This window comes from Alexandromys fortis, unplaced genomic scaffold, assembly GCF_014885135.2.
Source record: "Alexandromys fortis isolate MF-2015 unplaced genomic scaffold, M_Fortis_MF-2015_v1.1 scaffold_144, whole genome shotgun sequence".
In the NCBI taxonomy this organism is placed as follows: Eukaryota; Metazoa; Chordata; class Mammalia; order Rodentia; family Cricetidae; genus Alexandromys; species Alexandromys fortis.
The window spans coordinates 2,053,294-2,074,970 of record NW_026068021.1 but is presented as its reverse complement, the minus strand read 5'-3'; the positions used below and the strand labels follow the sequence as shown (position 1 = coordinate 2,074,970).

The 21,677-nt window shown below is 51.5% G+C and overlaps 1 protein-coding gene across 2 annotated transcripts in view; it reads right to left on the bottom strand.

Moving 5' to 3' along the window:
* The window catches only part of Card11 (caspase recruitment domain family member 11), a 125,831-nt gene that overhangs the window by 7,542 nt on the left and 96,612 nt on the right, over positions 1-21,677 (bottom strand). For both annotated transcript variants that reach the window (XM_050163246.1, XM_050163247.1), the window contains exons 7-21: positions 21,211-21,363; positions 20,114-20,239; positions 18,711-18,908; positions 16,704-16,880; positions 14,917-14,968; positions 13,563-13,645; positions 12,561-12,661; positions 10,124-10,176; positions 7,804-7,936; positions 6,656-6,857; positions 6,424-6,550; positions 4,339-4,579; positions 3,378-3,474; positions 2,898-2,993; positions 1,167-1,302 (exon numbers count right to left, since the gene is read on the bottom strand). In XM_050163246.1, coding sequence (XP_050019203.1) covers positions 1,167-1,302; positions 2,898-2,993; positions 3,378-3,474; positions 4,339-4,579; positions 6,424-6,550; positions 6,656-6,857; positions 7,804-7,936; positions 10,124-10,176; positions 12,561-12,661; positions 13,563-13,645; positions 14,917-14,968; positions 16,704-16,880; positions 18,711-18,908; positions 20,114-20,239; positions 21,211-21,363 — 1,975 coding nt within the window. The remainder of the gene's footprint in view (positions 1-1,166; positions 1,303-2,897; positions 2,994-3,377; positions 3,475-4,338; positions 4,580-6,423; positions 6,551-6,655; positions 6,858-7,803; positions 7,937-10,123; positions 10,177-12,560; positions 12,662-13,562; positions 13,646-14,916; positions 14,969-16,703; positions 16,881-18,710; positions 18,909-20,113; positions 20,240-21,210; positions 21,364-21,677) is intronic.

The window sequence follows — 21,677 nt, the reverse complement described above, 5'->3', positions numbered from 1 at the left end:
CACATGAGTGCATGTGCAAGCCCTGCTCTGAGGTTACAGAGGCAGTACACAGTTGTTGGGGAGCTGTCTGCAAACTGGACAGGGGGCTCCATGGATGCCACTTTTGCAAGTCATCACCCTTTCTGTGGGACCTTTCTGAAGATGCAGTGGCTAGAGTCACCCATGCTCCTGTGACTAGCCCCTTAAAACTCCCTCGTTCATCACAGTGGATTGGGCTGAACTTGCTCCTTTGGTTGGGGTTGCCCTCTCTGCCTGGTGTGAACAGATGGGGACTCCCCCAGAACAGTCGTACAGTGTAATGGTTCAGGCAAACGGATGAGTGAGTGTAGGGGTGGCAGAGAGGGTCATGTGGCCAAGAGGGCAGGGCCACAGGGCAAAGCCTTGGGGTCATTCATGGGAGGCACAGTCCTCTGTTCTCCTGAGTCCCAAGGCAAGGAGGTCTGCTAAAGCCAGCTCCCAGCATCTGGGGACCCATTTCCCAGAACCAGGGTTCTGTCCCTTTTCCTTTGTCCCTGGTTTGCCCAGTGTAGGTACAAAGAGGTCTTCCTGATCTTCTATATTCAGGTTTTGCCTCCCCGTCTCCAAGAGAACCCAGCCTGGATGGGGGGATGCAGGGAGGAGCTGGCCCTCCATCATCTGGGGGCCGAGCACTGGGTAGCTTTTTACCAGCTAGGTAAATGATAAAGATATTTAGTGGGAGAGGCATCGGTAAGTAAATAGGTCTTGGCAAATGACTTCCATCAATGTGGGCATTTGGGCTTAAAGGGACGATGACAGGTATCAGGCAGGTCAGAGCTGGGTGACCACAGAGCAGGGTATCACCCTGGGGAGTTGTGAGGGCCAGGAAGATGACGAATCTGACGGGATGGTAGGGCTGGGTGGGTCTTCTCAAGCATCCTTTTGTTTTATTTTGTTTAAGATAGGGTGTTGCAATGTAGCCCAAGCTGGCCTCCAACCCATGGCAATTCTCCTGCCTCAGCTGACTAAATCCTGTCATTACAGATGCATGCTACTATGTCTTTCCCCTCCCCCTCTGTGTGTGTGTGTGTGTGTGTGTGTGTGTGTGTCTGTACATGCACTTGAGTACACAGGCCAGAGGTAGATATTGGTGGAGTGTACACTGCTGTGCGGGGCCATGGGGGAGGGGGCAGGAGGTCCTCACGCACCCTCATGTTTCTCTGTCAGGAGTTTGGTGGCATCCAGCGAGGACCGGGAGAGGCTTCCCAGGGGGCTCCCAGAGATGATCCTCACACGTTCGTTGCTGTTCATTCGTTTGTACTTGTTTTCTGACCGGCTGACAAACTGTGGAGAGAGAAGGAGGGCAGGGCAGGAGGGTGGGATGGGAGGGCAGAGTGGGAGGGTGGGGAAGAATTATCTTGGCTTCAAGTCTTGAGCCAGATTGGGCTGCACCAGGCAGACAAAACCAACCATGCTTTTGTTCCAACTCTACTCTGGACTCCACTCTGGGGGCCCAGGGCAGAACACCTCTGTTGTAAAGAGACCCTGGGACACTCCAGCTGCCGTGGCCGAAGACACCTCTTGCCACTACTGATCTAGCTGGTGAGGACCCTGGCTGACAGCGGCAGGGGTCCATACATGCTGGAACTCTCCAGCTCCCCACACTGCACCCATGATCCTCTGGGTTCTAGAACCATGGCTTCCTCACACAGTTCACAGAAACTTTTCTGACACAGAGGCCAGGCTCCCACAAAGCCCCCCCTGGGCATCTTTAAGTCTTTCCTGCTTCCTTCAGCAGAAGAGGCAGAAGCCTGCCCAGTGCTAGCATGCACCAGCCTCATGGTTTTTATTTTTATATATTTTCTGAGACAGGGTCTCATGTAGCCCAGTCTGGCCTCAGACTCACTATGTGGTCTAGGAGGACCTTGAACTTCGGGTCCTCTTGCCTCCACTTCCTGAGTGCTAGGATTACAAGCATGCTCCGCCATGTGGTGATGGGGATGGAACCGAGGGCTCCACACATGGTAGGCAGGCTGTTTAACAACCGAGTCACACCTATAGCTTAGCCTTGAGTCTTGGAATGAAACTCAGCTTGACCCAGGTGCCTAACGTTGTCTTGGTAGATGGTCCTGCCTTCAGGAGGGAGGTCTCATGCTCTGCAGGGTCCCTTCCCATCTGTTGGATTTGGCCACATTCTTGTGTCCATCTGGGTTTTGGGGTCAGGGTGCTAGCTATTTCTTGCTGCGCTTGCTGCATCGGAGTCTGATTAATGCAGCGCCACACAGGAAATGAGCTTCCGGGCTGCCCAGTCAGATTCTTTGCCCCTCTTACCTACCGATACAGGAATGGCTATGAAGCCCAAATCGGTATCTATGTGGACTCACACAGCAGGCTTATCAATGGTTGTTGTACTCTCCACCCCCAAAATATTTTTTTCTTTTGAAATTAAGTACAAGGAGAAATTTTTTTTTCTAGTCCCAAAGAGCTGAACTGTTTTCACAGATAGGTAAGATTCAAGGAACCTGCTGGGTTTCCCTTATCTCCTTGGCCTCTGGGATGCTCCGGTAAGTTTAATGCTCCTTCAGAGGAAGTAAACTGGCCTAAATATCTGGAGGGTTCATTTCCCCTTCCTGATATAGCAATCTGATTTTTCTATCATATTTTAGCAGCTGAGTTGTTGAAGCTCTTTTGGCCTGAAGTTGCTTCAAATCTTTTATGAAAGTGAGACTGGCTTCCCGCAGGCGTGGAGTCTGTCTACAGACCTGTCACTGTGAGGATAAAATGGGATGGAAGAAACCAGGCACTGTGAGAAGCCACAAGAGGCGCGGGAATACAAAGCCGTGTTGTTTCCACACTGGCAAGTCTTCTTGGTAGGCAGAGGGCGGGGCCCTGGCAAACTGCTCTAGACAAGTCAGCGGGCTTCCGCTCACCAGCCTTACCTGAAGGAGCTGACCAAAGAAGAAACTCGCTCTGGAGAGGCGGGGGCTGACCCGGGGGTCACTGGTTGAAAGTGTCTCTTCGGGCTGCAGGGTATTCTGAAATGAGTTTGTCAGTCAGCCGGGGTTCAGCAAGGGGCTCCTGAGTGTGAGCCCGCTGTAGAGAGAGGCACACCTGTCCCCAAGTCCCCTCCAGCCTGAGTGTCAAGGTGCAACATCAGAGACCTACAGCTGGGCAGCAGCAGAGGCTGGGAGAGAGCAACCTCTTGTGTCTGAGACTGGTGTGGATTGGGGTGAGATGTGTTTGAGTCCCCTAAGTTACAGAGGGGAGGGCTTGTAGGAGTTCTCCCTTCCCAAAGAACCAAATGCCTTGCAGCACATCTTCCTGATGACACGGTGACATGGCCAGCTCCTGCTTCTTACATGCAGGAAGGAAGAAAGAAGTTGCAAGCCCCCTTGTCCCCACCACCCATCTTTACCTACCCGGAGGCTGCGCAGGGTGTGGTGAGCGCTGTCTGCCTCCTCCCGGCTGCCCCTGTGCACCAGTCGTTGGAGCTTTACCAGGAGAAGCTGTTGAGCCCTGGGGAGGAGACATGGGAGCAACCTCAGGGTTAGAACTGGGACCCTGCAGACGGGTGCAACACCAGACTCGCTGGGCTTGGGACACAAGCATCTCGCAGACCAGCTGCGGGGTTATGACCTTGTACCTGGATTTCTCCACTGACCCATCTGACTGGCCAAGACTCACTTGTCTGTGATTGGCCAAGCAGCAGCAAGGGCCCAGAAGAGCAGGTATCACTGTGTGCAACCCAGGATGATAAAAAAGAAACGGTGAAGGGACTGGGACATGGTTCAGAGACAGAACATTTGCTCAACATGTCCCAGGGCTCTGGGGTCCCTCCCCAAGTCCTGAACCTCAGATAGAAAAAAAAAAGACCAGATTGAAATGTCATCCCAGTTGTCCTAGGCAGGGAAGGGCTGTGGACAGGAGGACTGCAAGTTCAACTCTAGGCTGGATAACTCAGTCAGACTATTGAAAAAAATTTTTTTTAAAAAAGTAAAGTAGGCTGGGAAATGAAACCTCAGTGGTAGAGCACCTGCCTAGAATCCCCCAGTGAGGGGCTGGGGTGTGGCTCAGTGGTAGAGCACCTGCCTAGAATCTCCCAGTGAGGGGCTGGGGTGTGGCTCAGTGGTAGAGCCCCTGCCTAGAATCCCCCAGTGAGGGGCTGGGGTGTGGATCCAGGTAGAGGGTTCCTCAGCATGCCTGGTGGTCACTGGACAGAATGAGGGTGCTAGGAGACTTTGTGAGGATACATGCCATCTTTACTATAAGGGTAAGGATGCCTTCCACAGAAGGAGAGGCCAGTATCTTCCAGTTCCCCAGGCTGAGGGGGTTTCTGGGTCTGGGGTGGTCTCAGAGCCCACCCCTCCTGTCCCTGCTCACCGGCTGTAGCTGGGGATGGTGCCCATGTCCAGGTCTTGGTCTGTGAAGGGGTCAACTCGTGCACATAACCACTCGTGCCTGTCCTGGTACATGGTATCCAGGACGTGCACCACATCGTCACACTTCAGAGACATGGAGCAGGCATCCAGCTGGCTGGAGATGTTCAGGTTCAGGCGGATGTAGAACGAGTCCCCTGATGTGATCACACCGTCCTCCATCTCCTTCAGCAGCTTCCGGTACCCTGAGGGGGGGACACAATCCAAACACTTAAGCATCCTGGAGATGACCCCATCTGCGTGCCTGTCTTTCTCCTGTGAGTGGGCAGCCATGCTGTCTGTGGGGGCTCCTTTTTCATTTTGGTTTCCAGGAATCTTGGAGCTAAAACTTGTGCCGAGTCACAATGTTGAACTTACTAACATCTGTATTGTAGTCCCCATGCCTTCTCCACCATTACAAGGAGCTTGCCAAACAATAGGTTAGACACACCCTTCAATTCAATGAATTTTCTCAACTGCATACATGTGGATAGCTCCTACTCTGAACCCTCTGCTGGTGTGCTCTCTCAGGTTAGCTTTTTCCGGTTGCGCTTGCCCTAGCTGTACCTCATGTTGCAGAGATGGAAGCAAGTACCACAAGCTCCTTTGCATCTGGCTGCAACTGTGCGACATTATGCTTGCAAGACACAGTACTGTGGCCCATGCTACTTTTCATTGCTCTGTAGTACTCCATGCTGCTGTGAGTCAGTCAAACGCGTTATTTTTGGTGAACACATGTACTCGTTTTTCTTGGATAAACAGATACAGAAGTCGATTTGCCAGGTCATTGTGAAGCTGTGTGGAAGCTCTTGTAGCTACTGCCAAATGCATTTCTAGGATAATAAGACTGCTGCCCATGCCAGTAAGGCCAAATATTACTGGTCTTTTGAGTAAAATTTTGCAAATAACTTTGGAGGCATTAGGAGGTTACAGCGTGAATCTGATAAATGCTGCAAGCTGTCAGTGAATGCCTACGGTATACATCTATAATTTATCCCCAAAGTAACCCCAGTGACAGAGGGGTGTGTGTCAAAAGGGGGAGTTGTAACAGCAGGCTCCTAGTAGGTCATCCATAGCCAAAGGGCATTCTGGGCAGCTGGGTTGGCATGGAGAAGCAGAGATTCTATATTGGGTCTTTTAGAAGTGCCCTAGTTTATCTAGACTCTGGCTCAGACCCCTTTTGTACCCCCTAGCATCCTTGAGTCTGTGCTCTGCTCTGGGACTAGGGCCCTCTCCCAGAAATCCAGCCTGGAGGGCAATGCCATTGTCCACCTCTAGGGGGCACAACTCACTTTGCAGCCCTGTGACCCAGGGGTCAAGGTGTTCCCTAGAGATTTATTTATTTATATCTATATCTATCTATCTATCTATCTATCTATCTATCTATCTATCTATCCATCTATCTATATTTATTTATTTGTCTAGGGCTGGAAAAACCTAGCCTCAGGAGATGGTAGGAGCATGTCCCATGAGCAGGGGTGACTGGCTGGGCTCCACAGTGCTATCCTCTGCATCAGAGTACTGCTGGGAAGGGGCAGGAGGGCCACTTGGAGAAGCAGGCTGGGCTATTTATGCTCCGCTCAAATATTCATGATTACTGTGGTTAAAAATAAGACCCAGCTGCAGAGGCAATCACGCAGGAAAACCCAGAGGTGAGAATGAGAATCCAAGTCATCACCCAGCAGAAGGGCTGCAGGGGGCTGGGGGGGGGTAGGATGGGGAGTGGGGGAGTGAAGGAGGGGGGGCTGGGCCAGGCAGGGCTGTCTGTCAGGGGCCCGGATGTGCTTCTGCAGCCCTGCTTGGCCCAGAGTCTCAAAGATGTCACCCGTGCAGGGGAGGAGCGAGCCAGTCTGCTGGAGCTATGTCCTCTGTGTTTCCCTAGGAGGTTTGCAGACTTGGTTCAGGGTGACACAGAGCATCGTCACCCCTATCCAAGGATATTAGAACTGATTTCCTCTTGGGGTGGGGTGTGACTCATGGGGCGTAGATAAGCAAGGGGGAGGCTCATGGTAGACACTCTAGTGTAGACCAGGTCTAATCCAGGCTTTACCTTCATTGTTGACCTTGTAGTGCAGGGTGATGGGGCCACTGCACCTCTGGATGGTCCAACGGGCCTCTTCCTTTGTGCAAGCATCCAGTGGAACGCTCTGCCTCTCGCCCCGGATGCAGCCTTCCAGCTACAGGCCAAAAACAAGCTGTTTATTTTCTTGGGCTCTGCAGATGGGCAACGTGGCAAGTCCACGGCTGTGTCCACCCCACAGTTTCCCCCCTCTATCTCTCACCAGCAGTAGTTGGTGGCCCTCACGCAGTCCAGCCCTCTCGGCCAGTGAGCCCGGCTTGACGGAGTGGATGAAGCTCCCACGTGCATTGCCGCCCAGCAGGGTGAGCTGAGTGATGAGTCCGTCACCATTCAGGGTCGTGTGCTGCACCAAGGGGCCAGGGCCACGCACATGGCCCCCAGATGTAACCGATGGCCGGAAGGGCCTGAGTTGGGAAAGAAAACAGGCTCAGAAAGGCTGAACCTAGGACGTGTTAGCAGGCTGCTGGTGACATGGCTGCATGTGTCCCAGAGGCTTGGGAGCCTCCGGGTTCTAAGGGACTGATGACTGCAATCACCTTCCTGGCCTCAGGAGGTAGAAATGACTACCTGCTCCTTCTTCTGTGTGTCTAGGTTTCTTATCCGGGACAGTCAAGGAACAGATGGAGTGGTTCTCTCTGTGCGCCCGGGCCCCACTTTGAGGTAGGTCTCATGTAGTACAGGCTAGCTTCCAACTCACTAGGTAGCTGAGAATAACCTTGAACTTCTCATCCTCCTGCCTCCATCTCCTGAGTGCTGGGATTACAGGTGTGTGACACTTTGCCTGATATATGTGGTGCTAGGGATGGAGTTCAGGATTCATGCATGCACGGTGAGCACCCTCCCAAGTAAGCCACATCCCTACTCTGAGCGACTGAGACCGAGTCTTAGAGCACACAGATTGTCTCCTCTGTAGAGAACTAAGAGGATGAGGGCCGTTAATCCCATCCTTGAGCTCCCATCTGGCCATTCCCATCCCTGGTACCTTTGTCCTATCTCTGTTTCCTTATGTGTATGTGTGTGTGCGTATATGTGCGTGAGTGTGCTTGTGTGTGAGTGTGCATGAGTGCGTGTGAGTGCGTGAGTGTATGTATGTGTGTGAGAGAGTGTATGTGTGTGATTGCATGTGTATGTGTACATGCACGCGGAGGTCAGAGGTTGAGCTCAGGCATTGTTCCTCAGTCCTCCCTGTTTTTGAGTCACTCACTGGATCTGCAGCTCGCAGACCACAAGCATGTGCCACCACACCCAGCTTTTTTATGTGGGTGGGTTCTGGGGATTTGAACTCAGGTCCTCATGCTTGTGTGGCAAGACCTATACTTACTGAACTGCCCCCTACCCCTGTTTCCATACCTTTCTAAAGAGAACTTCCGGAACATGAGGTTGACCTGCTCCAGGTCGTAGGCATCCAGTCCCTCTGACTGGTGTGAGGAGGAGGAGGAGTGGATGGAGGGGGGTCCAAAGGAGTAGCGTTCATGATTGTCATCTGCAGAGGAGTGGGGGGGGGGGGCTGTCAGGACTTAGGCACATTAGAGGGAGCACCTAGGGCCATCCCTTCCACCCACCCCCTGGCATTGAGTGGGCAGCGTCTCCTAGGCTGAATAGTTGCATAGCTCTGTAGACTGGAAGCTGGGGGGAGTCAGCTCTCTCTAGAGGCAGAACACAGGCTTGTAGCATGTAGCCCAGGCTGTGCCCAACTTGCCATCCCCCTGCCTCCATCTATCAAGTCTCGAATTACAGGAACCAGAATCCTGCAGCTCTGACTCCACCCTGCCTGTCTCCTGCCATCAGGATGGATGGCAAAGTTCAAAATAGACAATCCCCTGCCTCTCTTCTTATGGTGCCTCACCAGATACATGGGGGGGGGGGGTCGGAGGCCAGAAGAGGACACCTGGTGCCCTCCTCTACTATTCTCTGCCTTTTTTTGTACGGTCTCTCCCTAAACCTGGGGTGCATGCCTTCTCAGCTTGGCAGGAGGATAGCCAGGCCCTGTGCTCTTCTTGTCTCTGTACCCCTCAGAGTTAGGTTCAGAGATGTTTTCAGGGACACCCCCCCTTGCTGTGAGGATGCTGGGTCTAGGCTCCGGTCCTCACAATTATGGAGCAAGAATTCTTAGCCAGTAAGCCACCTCTTCAGCTCCCAGTTCTATCTTGGAAGTGAGCTCTGGGGTTCTCACTTTGGAGTCACCCCTGCCCTCCATCCAGTCTGCTCCCCACCCTCCACTGACTCTCAGACTCTGTGTCTGTAGGAGCCTGGGGTCCTATCCTTTTCTTCCACCTCAACTGGACTGTAAGTTCCGAGGGGAGGTGCTGGCTGGAACAGAGCCACCAGGGTGAGGGACACACTGCTCCTGCTTGGGGCTGATAACAAAGGCCAATTCTGCACAAGGAGTTTTTCCCGACACCCGCAACATGCTTTGGATGCCTGCCCAGGATTCACTTCCCGGCTTCCCCGTTCTAAACCTCTCTCGATTCTTTTCATTACCCAGCCTCCATTAGGTGCTAACCCCTCTTTAACACTTGATAGCTTGCGATGGTCCCCAATTATGGAGGATCGCTAATCTTTCTATTTTGTCTGCTGGTGGCCTCTGTTAGCCAGGGGCACAGATGGGGACTGGGGAGGAAGTGGAATGTGTGTCTAGGTGCTGGCAGGGTACATCTGCGGGATTCTGAGGCATAGGAGCCTAACCTAAGAGCAAGGTAGGGCTCTGGGGACACACGAGACACAGGGGAACTATCTCCAGGCTCTTCACCCTCTCAGTGATCCAGCCAGGCAGACGCCTTGGGCTCATGGTACTAACACCACGGTCTCTGCGGGCAGGGATGCTGGGCCTGGGACTGAGCTGGGATCCCTGGCTGGGGTGCTCTGTATCCCTGGGGTTCAGGCCCTTGCTTCTGACTCTCCATACAGCCTATGTACAGCTGAGACAATGTCAGTGTTCCCAACATGGTCTATTTGAGGATCATCCCCTAGACTCAGGCCTGGTCTCCACCTCCAGTTTCATGTAGCTCACGCTGGCCTCCAATTCTCTAAGTAGCTGAGGATGATTCTGAACTCAGAATATACTTGCATCTATCACCAAGTCCTAGGATCACAGGAGCGTGCCATCAAACCCAGTTTATATGGTGCATGCTAGCCAAACACTAGATCAACTGAGCCGCTTCCCGGCCCCTCACTGGCGGATTCTAGGTAGGGGCTCTACCAACTGAGCCACACCCCAGCCCCTCACTGGGGGATTCTAGGCAGGTGATTTACCACTGAGTCACACCCTGGCCCCTCACTGGGGGTTCTAGGCAGGTGCTCTACCACTGAGCCACACTCCAGCCCCTCACTGAGGGATTCTAGGCAGGGGTTCTACCACTGAGCCACACCCCAGCCCCTCACTGGGGGATTCTAGGCAGGGGCTCTACCTCTGAGCCACATCCCAGCCCCTCACTGGGGGATTGTAGGAAATCACACATTCCGAGACCTAGAATTATTACTATTTTAAAACCCATGGTTTTCTTTTTCCTTCAGTTTCGTGGCCGGTTCTGCCTGTAAATCACAGAGCCACTTTGGTCTCTGGATGGAGCCCATGATCAGATCTTCTCCTATGTCCTCTTCTGTGTCCTTCTCTGGATAGACCCTGCCCTCCCAGGTCACCGTGGCCCCTCTGCGCCTGGCAGATACACACCATCAAGGTCCAAGGCGTCGAACCCGCAGCTGTCATTGTCTTCTTCCACTGTGCTGCAAGACACAAGCCGGGGACAAGGACGCTGCTGTGAGCATGTGCTGCAGGTGGACAAGATGGAAGGAGCTTCTGGGATGTTCTGGCTTCCCATCAGGCTTTGCTTCCAAGAGGTCAGTAGAGGAGGGAAATGAAGGATGAGGAGGGTGGGACGAAGGGGGACTAAGTCATCAGGGAAGGAGGTCCTGGGGCCTGTCTAGACCATGTCTCACAATGGCTGAGGAAGAAACAGGCGAGCAGGTGAGCGGAGGCCAGGTGAAGCCAGAAGTGGTGGCTCTTGCCAGGAATTGCAGTGGTCAGGAGGCAGAAGCAGGGGGGATTGATGGTGAGAGGCCAGCCTGGGGTACCGATTTCCCAGAGGCTCAAGCAACCTCTGTTTGTTATTTACACCACATGTTTGCCACTTAGGCCTGCTGGGATGGCTCCGAGGCAGCAGAGAGCCCTCTCGGAAGGGGTGGATGCAATGAACACTAGGCTGGCCAAGGTGGTTGGAGGTGTACAAGAGACTTCAGTAACTACCCTGAAAACTGGTTCAAGATGTCCAGAAGGGTGCAGCCACTGGGGGGACTGGGCAGGTATTCTATTTTAGGGTGTGTGTTTCTTTTTTTTTTTAATTATTTTTTTAAAAAAGAAAACAAACTATCGCTTTTCATTTTACATACCAGTCCCAGTTTCCACTCCTCCCCCATCCCCTCCACCTCCCCCACCCATCCACTCTCCAGAGAGGGCAAGGCACATTCATTGCTCGGAGGAAGGACCAAGACCCTCTCCACTGTATCTAGGCTGAGCAAAGTATTCGTTTAAAAACAATGGGTTACAAAAAGCCAGTACAAATCCTGCCACTGCCAGTGACCCTGCAATCTGTGCCAGTCATACAAATATCATCCATATTCAGAGGGTCTAGCTTGGTCCTATGCTGATTCCTTCCTTGTCTGTGAGCAGGTATTCTTACAGATGAGTGTGAACTGGCATTACAGATGAGTGTGAACTGGAGTTTAGAGCTGTCCTGGGAAGATGATGATTGAGATATCAAAACTCAGGCCCCAGCAGGACTAGGGTGTGAATCCAGTTCTCTCAGGAGCCACCAGCATCTGGCTGTGATGTGTGTGTGTGTGTGTGTGCACGCGCATGTGTGCGCGCGCACATGTGCGCAGGTGATATATGTTTGTGTGTTTGTGGAGGCCAGAGGACATCCTCAGGTGTCTTTAAAAGCAGAATCTGTCTCTGGCCTGGAACTCACATTAGGCCAGCGGTTCTCAACCTGTGGGGTGCGACCCCTTGGGGGGGTCAAATGACCTTTTCACAGGAGCGGCATACCAGACATCTACGATATGTAAAAACATCAGATATTTATGATTCATAACAGTAGCAAAATTACAGTCATGAAGTAGCAACGAAAATAATGTTATGGTTGGGGTCACCACAAATAAGGCACTGTATTAAAGGGCTGCAGCATTAGGAAGGTTGAGAGCACTGGATTAGGTGATGCTGGCTGGCCAGCAAGCCCAGGTTCCTACCATGCTTGTCATTAATTTTACTTTCAGATTTTTTAATCTTTATTTATATTAGTGTTCTGCTTCCATGTCTGCATGTGCCTGGAGGAGGTCAGATCCCTTGGAACTGGAGTTACAGACAACTGTGAACTGCCATGTGGATTCTGGGAACCGAACCCAGGTCCTCTGCACGAGCAGCAAGTGCTCTTAGTCACGGAACCATCTCTCCAGTCTCCACTTTAAAATTTTAAAAATGACATTAATTTATTGTGAGTGTGTACAAGCGAGTGTGCACATGTGTATCCACATGGAGGTTATAGGGACGGAACTCAAGATTATCAGGCTTGGCAGCAAGTGCCCTTAACCCGCTGAGCCTTTTTGCTGGCCTCACGCCTGCTTTGTGAATGTGGGTTGTGGGGGACCCGGATTCAGGCCTTTGTGCTGGCAAGGCAACTTTTTTATTGCGTTATCGCCCTAGTCTGGCACCTGACTTTGAGTGGAGTGTGACGGAGACACCTGGCTGCTCTATAAGTCTGAGAAACCCATGTTTTTCAGGAAGTAGAGGAGGTCCTTGTGTAGTGCCCACTCTGGGAGGAAAAAAAAACACAACAAAACTAAGGTCTGAGGTTTCAGGAACTTGGAACACAATTCCAGGGCAGCGTGGGGACAAAGGATGTAGGTTTGGTTGTATTTTATCAAAAGAGGGTGGTTCCCCATCTCCAAGTCTCAACTACCCCAGTGGGGTAGTTGGTGTAGTGGACAGTGGGCCCATTTCTCCCCTTTCCTTCTGTGTTGTTGAGAGGCCTAAGGAGTCCATACCACCTTGGGGCCCAGAGACAAGGCCAGCCAGCCAGCCAGCCAGCCAGCCGAGGCTGCCACCTGCCACTCACCTGCGGTGCGGCGTGTCTTCCTTGCAGCGTCTGACTATGGAGTCATTTCCCGGGGGCTCTGCGGTGATTGACATGATACTGCTGCGGCTCCGGTGGGGCTGCTGTGAACACGGTACAGCTGTGTTACCGGATATTTATCCGCAATGCCTCCATGGGCATAAATATTATATACGCGGGAACTAAATTTAACTTGGGGATGTTCCCACTCCGGCTCGGGCAGCACAGGCTGAGCAAGCTGGTCCCCAGCATGACCTTGGCTGGAGGAGGCTGAGCTTAGCCCTGGGGCAGTCAGCGGAGCTTGGAGCACAGCTGCTTCCACAGCTGTTGGCTGCTAGAAGCAGACGGGGACTGACTGAGCTGGGAGGCCTCGTGACCCTGTATGGGCTGGGTTCTGTGGCCCCCACCTGCACCTATCTGGCCGGCTGTGCTTTGGCCAGGCTGGATGTGAAGAGGGGTGTTTGGTGGGGGGGGGGCAAATACCTGGGGTTTGGGCACCAGAGCTGATGCCAGACTGTTGTAAATCCATTACCAAATTTCTACCTCCCTCAGGGTCTGATTTGAGAAGCTGAGCTGACATTTTTCCCAGGGCACCCCTCGGGCTCAGAATTTCTAATCTGGTGTCTTCTGCAGGGACAAATAGATAGCTGGATGTAATTGAAGGCTCTAGTCCTGCCTAGCTCTGTCCAGAAGTGGGGATGTTCCCTCTGTTGCTGCTCCAGCAGCCCCCTACCCTGCCTGCTGCCTCCCAGGATAGTGGCCTGGATTGCCTGGGGCTGTGAAGTTGCAGAATTTTGGGCATCTTTTGCCACTGACCCTTAGGAGGCCTCCTAAGTCTCCTCCTCCCATCAAGTGTTAAACTGGGAAAGGAGATGGCAGGAAGGTGTGAATACACTGCTGAGCTGGGGAAAGAGAAACTTCTTTAAATAAACATCAGCGAGGCCCCAGGCTCAGCCCGGGGACTCAGATGGTGTGCAAGAGGAGTGGGAACAAGGGCCAGCTCACCATCTTGGAGAAAGAGCTGGTGACAGGCAGCGAGCGGGAGGAACTGGGGCTGCCGTCTGTGAAGTCCTCTTCGTGCCCTTTGACTGTCCTCATCAGAGCCACAGGAAGCAGGGATGAAAGAAAAGGGAGGGGGAGGAAAGTTAAAGCCTGTAGCTGCGGTTCTGGGGGGTGGTAGTACCCCCCCACATGTGTGGAGGGGACAGAGCAAATCAGGAGCTTGCTCTGCCCTCTGTGGTGTCCCCTGGGGCAACAACAGTGAAACCCTTACTCTACTGCTGGTGGCATTTTGCTTTTAAAAATCAGAATAATATATCCTGATCAGAGTCAGGCTGGCCAAAAGTGGCTCCAGTCAAGACTAAACCATGTCACCTGTCTCTGAGGTCTCACAGAGGGGTCATCCTCCATGAAGAACCACTGGGGAGACAGGAAAACTCTTGTCCTGTTTCCTTACCATCAAAACGGGTCTCACTGTTCCCTGCTCAACAGAAAGAGCTGATGGCAGAGCATAGAAAGAGGGGAAGCTTGTCACCTGAGCAAAGCCCTCTTTGTTGTCTCTTGTTCTCCTACCACACAGCAGGAGCATCATCTGTCTTGCAATCCTTCCCTTGCAGGGCTGGTGTGAGGCTGAAAGAGGAGTCCTGAAAACAGTATGCCTCGAGCCAGGCGTTTATGACTGAACTGGTAGCCTCACACTGCTGGGCACTGCCAGCCAGAATCTCGGATGAGGAAGGTCAAAGGTCCCCTTGCTGATGAGCTCAGTTCAAGATTTAGGGAGGTGACTCGGTATATTGGTGCTGTGTAAGTATGAGGACCTGAGTTTGGATCTCCAGCATCCGTGTACATACTCAGAAAGTGTGCTTATAATTCCAGCACTCAGAAAGCAGAGACAAGCAACCTGGCTAGCTAGCTAGACTGCCCTTATCTGTGAGCTCTAGATTCAATTGAGAGACCCACCTCACTGAATAAAGTTGAAGAGCCAATGAAGAAGACTCCAAAGTCAGCCTTGAGGCTCTGTACACACACATGCAAACCCACATGCGCATTCACATACACAGGGACAAGCATACACACATGGACATCACACAAACACTCATGCAAAAAATAAATTAATTAAAGATGCTCCATTTGGCCAAGAGGGCCACAGAGGCAATGCACCAGTGAACAGACCATTGCATACTTTAAATGACGGCAAGCATTAGTTAGTGAGTGATGGATGCTTGCCACCCTGATATCCCTGAGGCCTAGCCCAGGTTGAACGTGCAGGGTCTGTCACTGCAGAGGGAGAAGCAGATGGAATGAGAGAGGCAGAGTGACAGATGAGCAAGGGCAAACAGGATCCGGGCAGCCCACTAACCTTGAAACTCAGATGCTTGCTTCATGCTGATAGGGGATTTGGCTCTCTGCAGCTGAAAGAGAGGGGAGGAGAAGACCCAAGACAGAAGGCACAAATCAAACAGGGCCCTAGACACACGTCACTGCAGCTAAGAGAAAAATAAAACAAGCCACCTGATCCACAGCTGCTTGGCCCATACGTGAGATGCCAGTCTCCTGCAGCTGGGAGAAGATGTGGTCTGCCCCCGTTGGTCTAGATGAACCTCCTCCAAGGGAGCCCCTGAACAGGGATCTAAAATACTGGGGCTCATGAGCACTGTATACCAAGATGACACACATGCAGGGGACTTCCATGAGAGGCTGGGCTCCAGGGAAGCTGCCTGCCACCTTTGGTGACATATGTGACCTTCTCCCATGAGCATAGAGAGGTAGGGATAATTAGTTTCTGATGAGGTGGTTCTATCCATGCAGCTGTCCATCTACATATTCATTTACTATCCACTCACTTATCAATGCACCATCCATCCATTCAGGGAAATATTTATTCATTGACATGTCTACTCATCATTAATCCACCCATCCATCCATCCATCCATTCATCCATCCATCCACCCACCCACCCATCCATCTACCCACCCACCCACCCACCCACCCACCACCCATACATCCATCCACCTTCCTTTATCTATCCATGTAACTACCCATTCATTTATACAGCCATTCACCATCCATCCGTTTATCCACCCATTCATCCATTATCTACCCATTAGTCTATCATTCATCCATCAATGCATCATCAATCTATAAAACCACCCATAAAACACCCATCCATCCATCCATCCATCCATCCCTTTATTATCCATCCATGTAACCATATCCATTCATCCATGTAACCATCTCTCCTTCGTTCTTCTACCTGCTAATCCATCTACCCACCCATCAATCCATCATCTATTCATCCATCATTCATCTACATAACAATATATCCATCCATCCATCCATCCATCCACATATCCATACTCACATATCTCTATCCCCCATCTATTCATCCATCCATTGTCCATTTGTGTAATGATCTATTCATTCACATATATACTCATCATCCATTCACCCCCAACAATCTATCCCCCCATTCACCAGTCTATCATTTATCCATGTAACTTTCAAACCACCCATCCTCCCATCCACCAATATAGCCATCATTCCATCTATCCATGTAATCATTTCATCCATCAATCTATCCATCTACCACTCACCCATCCATCAGTCCACCATCCATTCTTGTAACCATCCATCCATCTGCCCAGGCAGCCATCATCCACCATCCTATCCATCCATGTAACCAACCATTATTAATCCATTTATTATCCACCCATGTAATTATCCATCCATCCATCATTCATTCATTCTCCCATCCATCCAGCCCTTCATCCTCCTATCTACACAACATTCCATGCATGCATACATTCATCCATCCACATACCCACCCATCCATTCTCCCATTCACCTGACCACTGACTCATGAGCTCTCTCAAAATCAGCCACATGCCATGGATCTCCATGGGCACCCATTAAAGGGGTAGACAGTGCTTCTGTTGTGGCATCAGCTGCCGTCATGGGGCCTGGGAAAGGAATCTGAAGACAGTTTTCTTACACACTTGCTTTTGAAACAAATGAACATCACAAGCAGGAGTGATTTCTGTCCAGGGTTATAACAGGTCAGAACATAACCAAGCAGAGTCAGGTGCCATCTCTACCTGCATAGGGCTCCGATGCCACCATTTGCCTCCCACCCTTGCTCTTGGGTACCTGGATGCCCTTTAGGTTCATCCGGCGCCGGGGTGGGTGGTAGGGCAGAAAGTATTTGCTGTCTTCGGGAGATTCTTCTGAGGTTGAAGAATCATCAGCTTCTTGGCCATTGGTCCTGAGGCTGGTGTCTCCAAGGTTCTGAGAGATGATGGTGGCAGGGAGGTGTCTAGGTAGACTCTGTGACAGAGGGATGAGCATCAGGGAGAGCTGGCAATAGGCATAAGGCAGATTGGCCAACAGGCTATTTTTCCCTTGGGTACCCAAGCTTGACTCAGCTTGGGCTGTTCTTTTCTGACTCCCCGAATGTCCACCTGGATGCCATGGCTTGTCAGCACACCTTGACAGGGTCTGTCCCTTCTTGCTACCTCTCCTGCTTCCCAGTCCAACAGACAGTTGGGACCATCACTTGCTAGGCACCTTGTTGGCTGCATCTGCCCCTCTGTCTTGGCTCATGAAATCTCTAGGGACAGGATGCCACCTGTGCTTCTCCTTGCTCACTATGGTTGGGAGAGCTCCAGTTTCATGGAGACATCTAGAAGTTACTCATTAAGGTGGCTTGTGTCTGGTGCTGGGCTGACTATAGAGAGGCCTGGGCGGGGATCATGCAAATCACAAGCTGTCATGTCCTCCGGATGAAATCATAGCACAGGGTCTCCTGAATTCCATTACAGGGGCCAGGGAAGGTCTCCCTGGGAAAGAGCTACGTTAGCAAGACTGAAAGCCGAGGGGATGGCATATGTGGTCAGGAGAAGTCGGGCTAGGGGGCTTCCAGGTGGGGCCTGTGGCCTCTAGAACTCCTCAAGCAAGGAGTCTTTCTGGAACCCAAAAGGAAAGGCCTCCTCCAGGGGTTTCATGATGCCTTTGAGCTTGAAATAGACAACCCTGTTCAGACACCATGATTTTGCCTGTGCCCAGCTCTTGATTCTGTATCCCCTTTCTTTGAAAGTGAGAATCTAATTGCATAGTACTTGCTGTCAGGGCAGTTCCTATGCTGTGTGTGTAGTGTTTCTACATGTGTGTGAGGTGTGCATATGGATACGAAGGCCAGAGGACAACCTTTAGAGTCACAACTGATGCCATCGTTTTTGAGGCATAGTCTCTCACCAGACCTGGAACTCACCCAATAGTACAGAGTGTGGTCCAGGGATGTGAGCGTCTCACCTCCCAGTGCTGGGATTGCAGGTATGTGCTACTATGCTTGGCTTTTTGTTTTTTTCTTAAATGCATATTCTAAGGCTTGAACTCAGCTCCTCATGCCTGTCTGGGAAGCACTTTGCCTACAGGGCCATCTTCCCAGCTTGAGATGTGGTACTTTTATGGGATTATGCAGCCTCTGCCCAGGACAGAGTCTGAGGAACCTTTAGCTACCGCAATCACATCACCCGAAGGGATGGCAGCAGTGTTCCTTCATTTCCAGGTGTCACGGGGGCTCCTGGGAGATGCGGTTCTGCACCCACCTCACTGACTGTTAATGAGTTTTCACCAATGGGTACCAGTGACTTTAATAAGCACAGAGTATCTTAATCATGATGACCTTAACATTATCAGACAGTGCCAAGGGAAGGCCACTGCTGGCTGTGGTCCATAGACAGCCATGCCAGCTTGGAAAAGTGATCTGACTCACTCAGCCAGGAGGTGGCAACCCAAATGTCATTGAAACTTTGAGGGTGCTAGTTCTGTCCTTCCTGGGACTGCATGGGTCTCAGGGATGGAACTGAGGTCACCAGACATGGTGACAAGCACTTTAACCTACTGAGTCATTTCACAGACTCTTTGAAATGAGTGGCTCCCACCCAATTCTGTGCACATGCCTTAGTGCACGCATGTTCATGTGTGCAACACATACATACACACATGCACACACATACATACACACAAATGGGTCAGAGGGCAGGGGACACAAGACACAATGATGATGGTGTGAGATGGGGTTGCCCTGGTCAGCCATCAACAGGGATCTGAAGGACACCCGTCTGTGGGTATGGGGACGTGGCTGGTTAAGCCTACCTGGTCGAGAGTGCCGCTGTCCTTGGACAGGCGCCGGAGCTTGCTCTCTAGGTTGACAATGCAGGCCTCCCTCCGCACCATCTCAATTCGCATCTCATCGTTCTTCTCCTCCAGCTCACGGATCTGCTTCCGGTACTTGTCCTTCTCAATCAAGCACTGTGAGTACTGGGTCTGTGCCTCATCTCGGGAGTGGAAGGCCTGCCTGGAAGAGCCATGTGCTCACCACAAGTGAACTAAAGTGTGGTCAGAGATGTGCATTACCTCCCGTTCAGACATCAAACAAAGGGACCCTGTGCATTTCTCTTCCTTTTCCCGAGAGATATTATAGATTGAACCTAGGGTTGTGTGTATACTAAGTATGTGCTCTACCACTGTGCCACACCCCAGCCCCTCACTTGGGGGATTCTAGGCAGGGGCTCTACCTCTGAGCCATGCCCCCAGTCCCTCACTGGGGGATTCTAGGCAGATACTCTACCACTGAGCCACACCCCAGCCCCTCACTGGGGGATTCTAGGCAGATACTCTACCACTGAGCCACACCCAAGCCCCTCACTGGGGGATTCTAGGCAGGTGCTCTACCATTGAGCCGCACCCCAGCCCCTCACTGGTGGATTCTAGGCAGGTGCTCTACCACTGAGCCACACCTCAGTCCCTCACTGGGGGATTCTAGGTACACATTCTACCATATCCGTTTAATTCCAGCTATCTTACTACTTTGTATTTTGAGGTAGGGTCTCACTAAGTTGCCCAACTATTGTTGAGCTCACTTTTGTAGTCTCAACAGGCCTTGAGTTTATGATCCTACCGTTTCTGCCTTCTAAATGCTGAGAGGGCTAGCCTGCACTAGCACACTCAACTTATCCCTGAAGCTTGGGCATGCCAGGCTCTCTCTTTTGTATTCTGCAATCCTACAACTGTACAGCCTGCTCTTGTCATGTAGTAGGTACAAATGTGAAGAGCTGTGTCCTACCTCCCTTCCCCCAGGGTCTGCACCATGCCAATGTGGGTGGGGCGCTGCTTTGGTAACTATTCACATATTACATATGAGGACATATGTAATACCTTGCCTTGGGCATATATTTTATGAGTACCTGAACTGGAATTTAACTTCCTCATTTTACCAAAGAGACCAGGTAAGCACTTTCCCAGGTAAAGTGCTTATGGGAACCACTGGGGTGCAGCTCAGGCTCCCATGATATCCCTATGGCCTGTGTATTATGACCCCCTTGTCCTGCGATAGAATTTATCTCTAAGCTAGAGACAGAAAAGATAGACTCATGAGGAAGCACTGTGTGGTTGGGGACATGAACTACATGACCTCAGACCATAGTCAAACAGACTCCATGTGCCATGGGCACTGCTGGGCAGCCTCACGGTCCACCATATCCAGGGTGGCACTGTACCTGGTCACGCTCTCGCTCCACCTCCTCCAGCTGCAGCATGACTGTGTTCATGCGGTGCTTGTACATTTCACAGTCCTTCCCCAGAGTTGAGCACTTGAGCTCTAGGTCTTCCTTCTCCTCCAGGTACTGCCCAGAACAGGAGACAGCAATATAGACGAAGCAAGTCATCAATAAGTTAAGGAGAGAAGCACTCTCTCTCTGTCTCTCTCTGTATGTGTGTATGGTGTATGCGTGTAGTGTGTGTCTGTGTGTGTGGTGTGTATATGTGGTGTGTATGTGTGGTGTGTGCATGTGGTATGTGTATGTTGTGTGTGTGGTGTGTATATGTTGTGTGCTGTGTGTGTTGTGTGGTATGTGTATGTTGCGTGTGTGGTGTGTATGTGTTGTGTGCTGTGTGTGTTGTGTGCATGTGGTATGTGTATGTTGTGTGTGTGTGGTGTGTATGTGTGTGTCGTATGTGTGTGTGGTGTTTGTGGTATGTATGTGTACGCATGCATGTAAATCCATGTGTGAATGGGGGTGCACATGGCCAGAGGCCAACATCAAGTTATCTTTCTCTTATTGCTCTTGAGACAGTCTCTCACTGATAGGGCAAGCACACTGATAGGGCAAGGATGGCTGGCCAGCCAGCCCCAGGCATCCTCTCCATCTCCCAAGGATGTCATTCTAGGATGACAGGTGTGTGCCACCATGTCTGGCTTAAAAAAAAAATGGATTCCAAGAATCTAAATCCTTATTCCTGCTCTTTACAGTCTGAGTCATTTCCCCAGTCAACGGCTGTTTGCTTAGTGCCTGCAGTTGGCGTATACCCTCCCAGAGTTGGTGTGCTAATTTGGTCTTGATTGCCAGTTATCTCATCAAAAGGGACTATAGGAGGGGGCTGGCTAATCACCAGTGTATTGTTGAGGGATGGACCGTGGAGACACATCCTTGGTGGCCGCTTGGGCACTCATCATTTACAAACCACAATGGGGCTGGATGCTGGGATAGCAATTCAGACCAGGGTTTGATATCAGAGATTCCTGTTAACATGCATCCATGCACCCTGCTGGGGAAGCACCCGGCTGGCTGCAATCCTGAGTCTATGGTGCTCCCACCTTGTCCCGCAGCTCCTCCGCCTGGCGGACTTCCTCCTGCAGGTTGTAAATTTTGTTGACCAGTTCCTGCCGGTCCTCTAGCGCCTCCTTCCGGTCATGCTCTAGGATGTCCAAGATGGCCTTGTCTGAGTCAGGCAGACTGCGCTTGCCAGCCTGGGTGGCATTGGGGACAGAGGTGAGGACAGAAGGAGGAGGACAAAAGGGCTAGCCCCAGGCAGGCCAAGACAGCAGATTATGTGGCGGGAAAGCAGATGCACTAGGAGATTGTCCTGTGTCTTTCAGCAGCGTATTATCATTTTATTTTTTAGTTTATTATCCGTAAAGAAGCAGGGAGTCCGGAGCCCATTGTTCCCTCCCAGTTCTTACTGGAGCCCAGAGAAGCATCTGTAGCTCCTTGAGACACTTCAGAGGGGACAAAAAAGGGGACACCTCTGCATTCAGCTATCCCTATCCCAATGAAATATCAA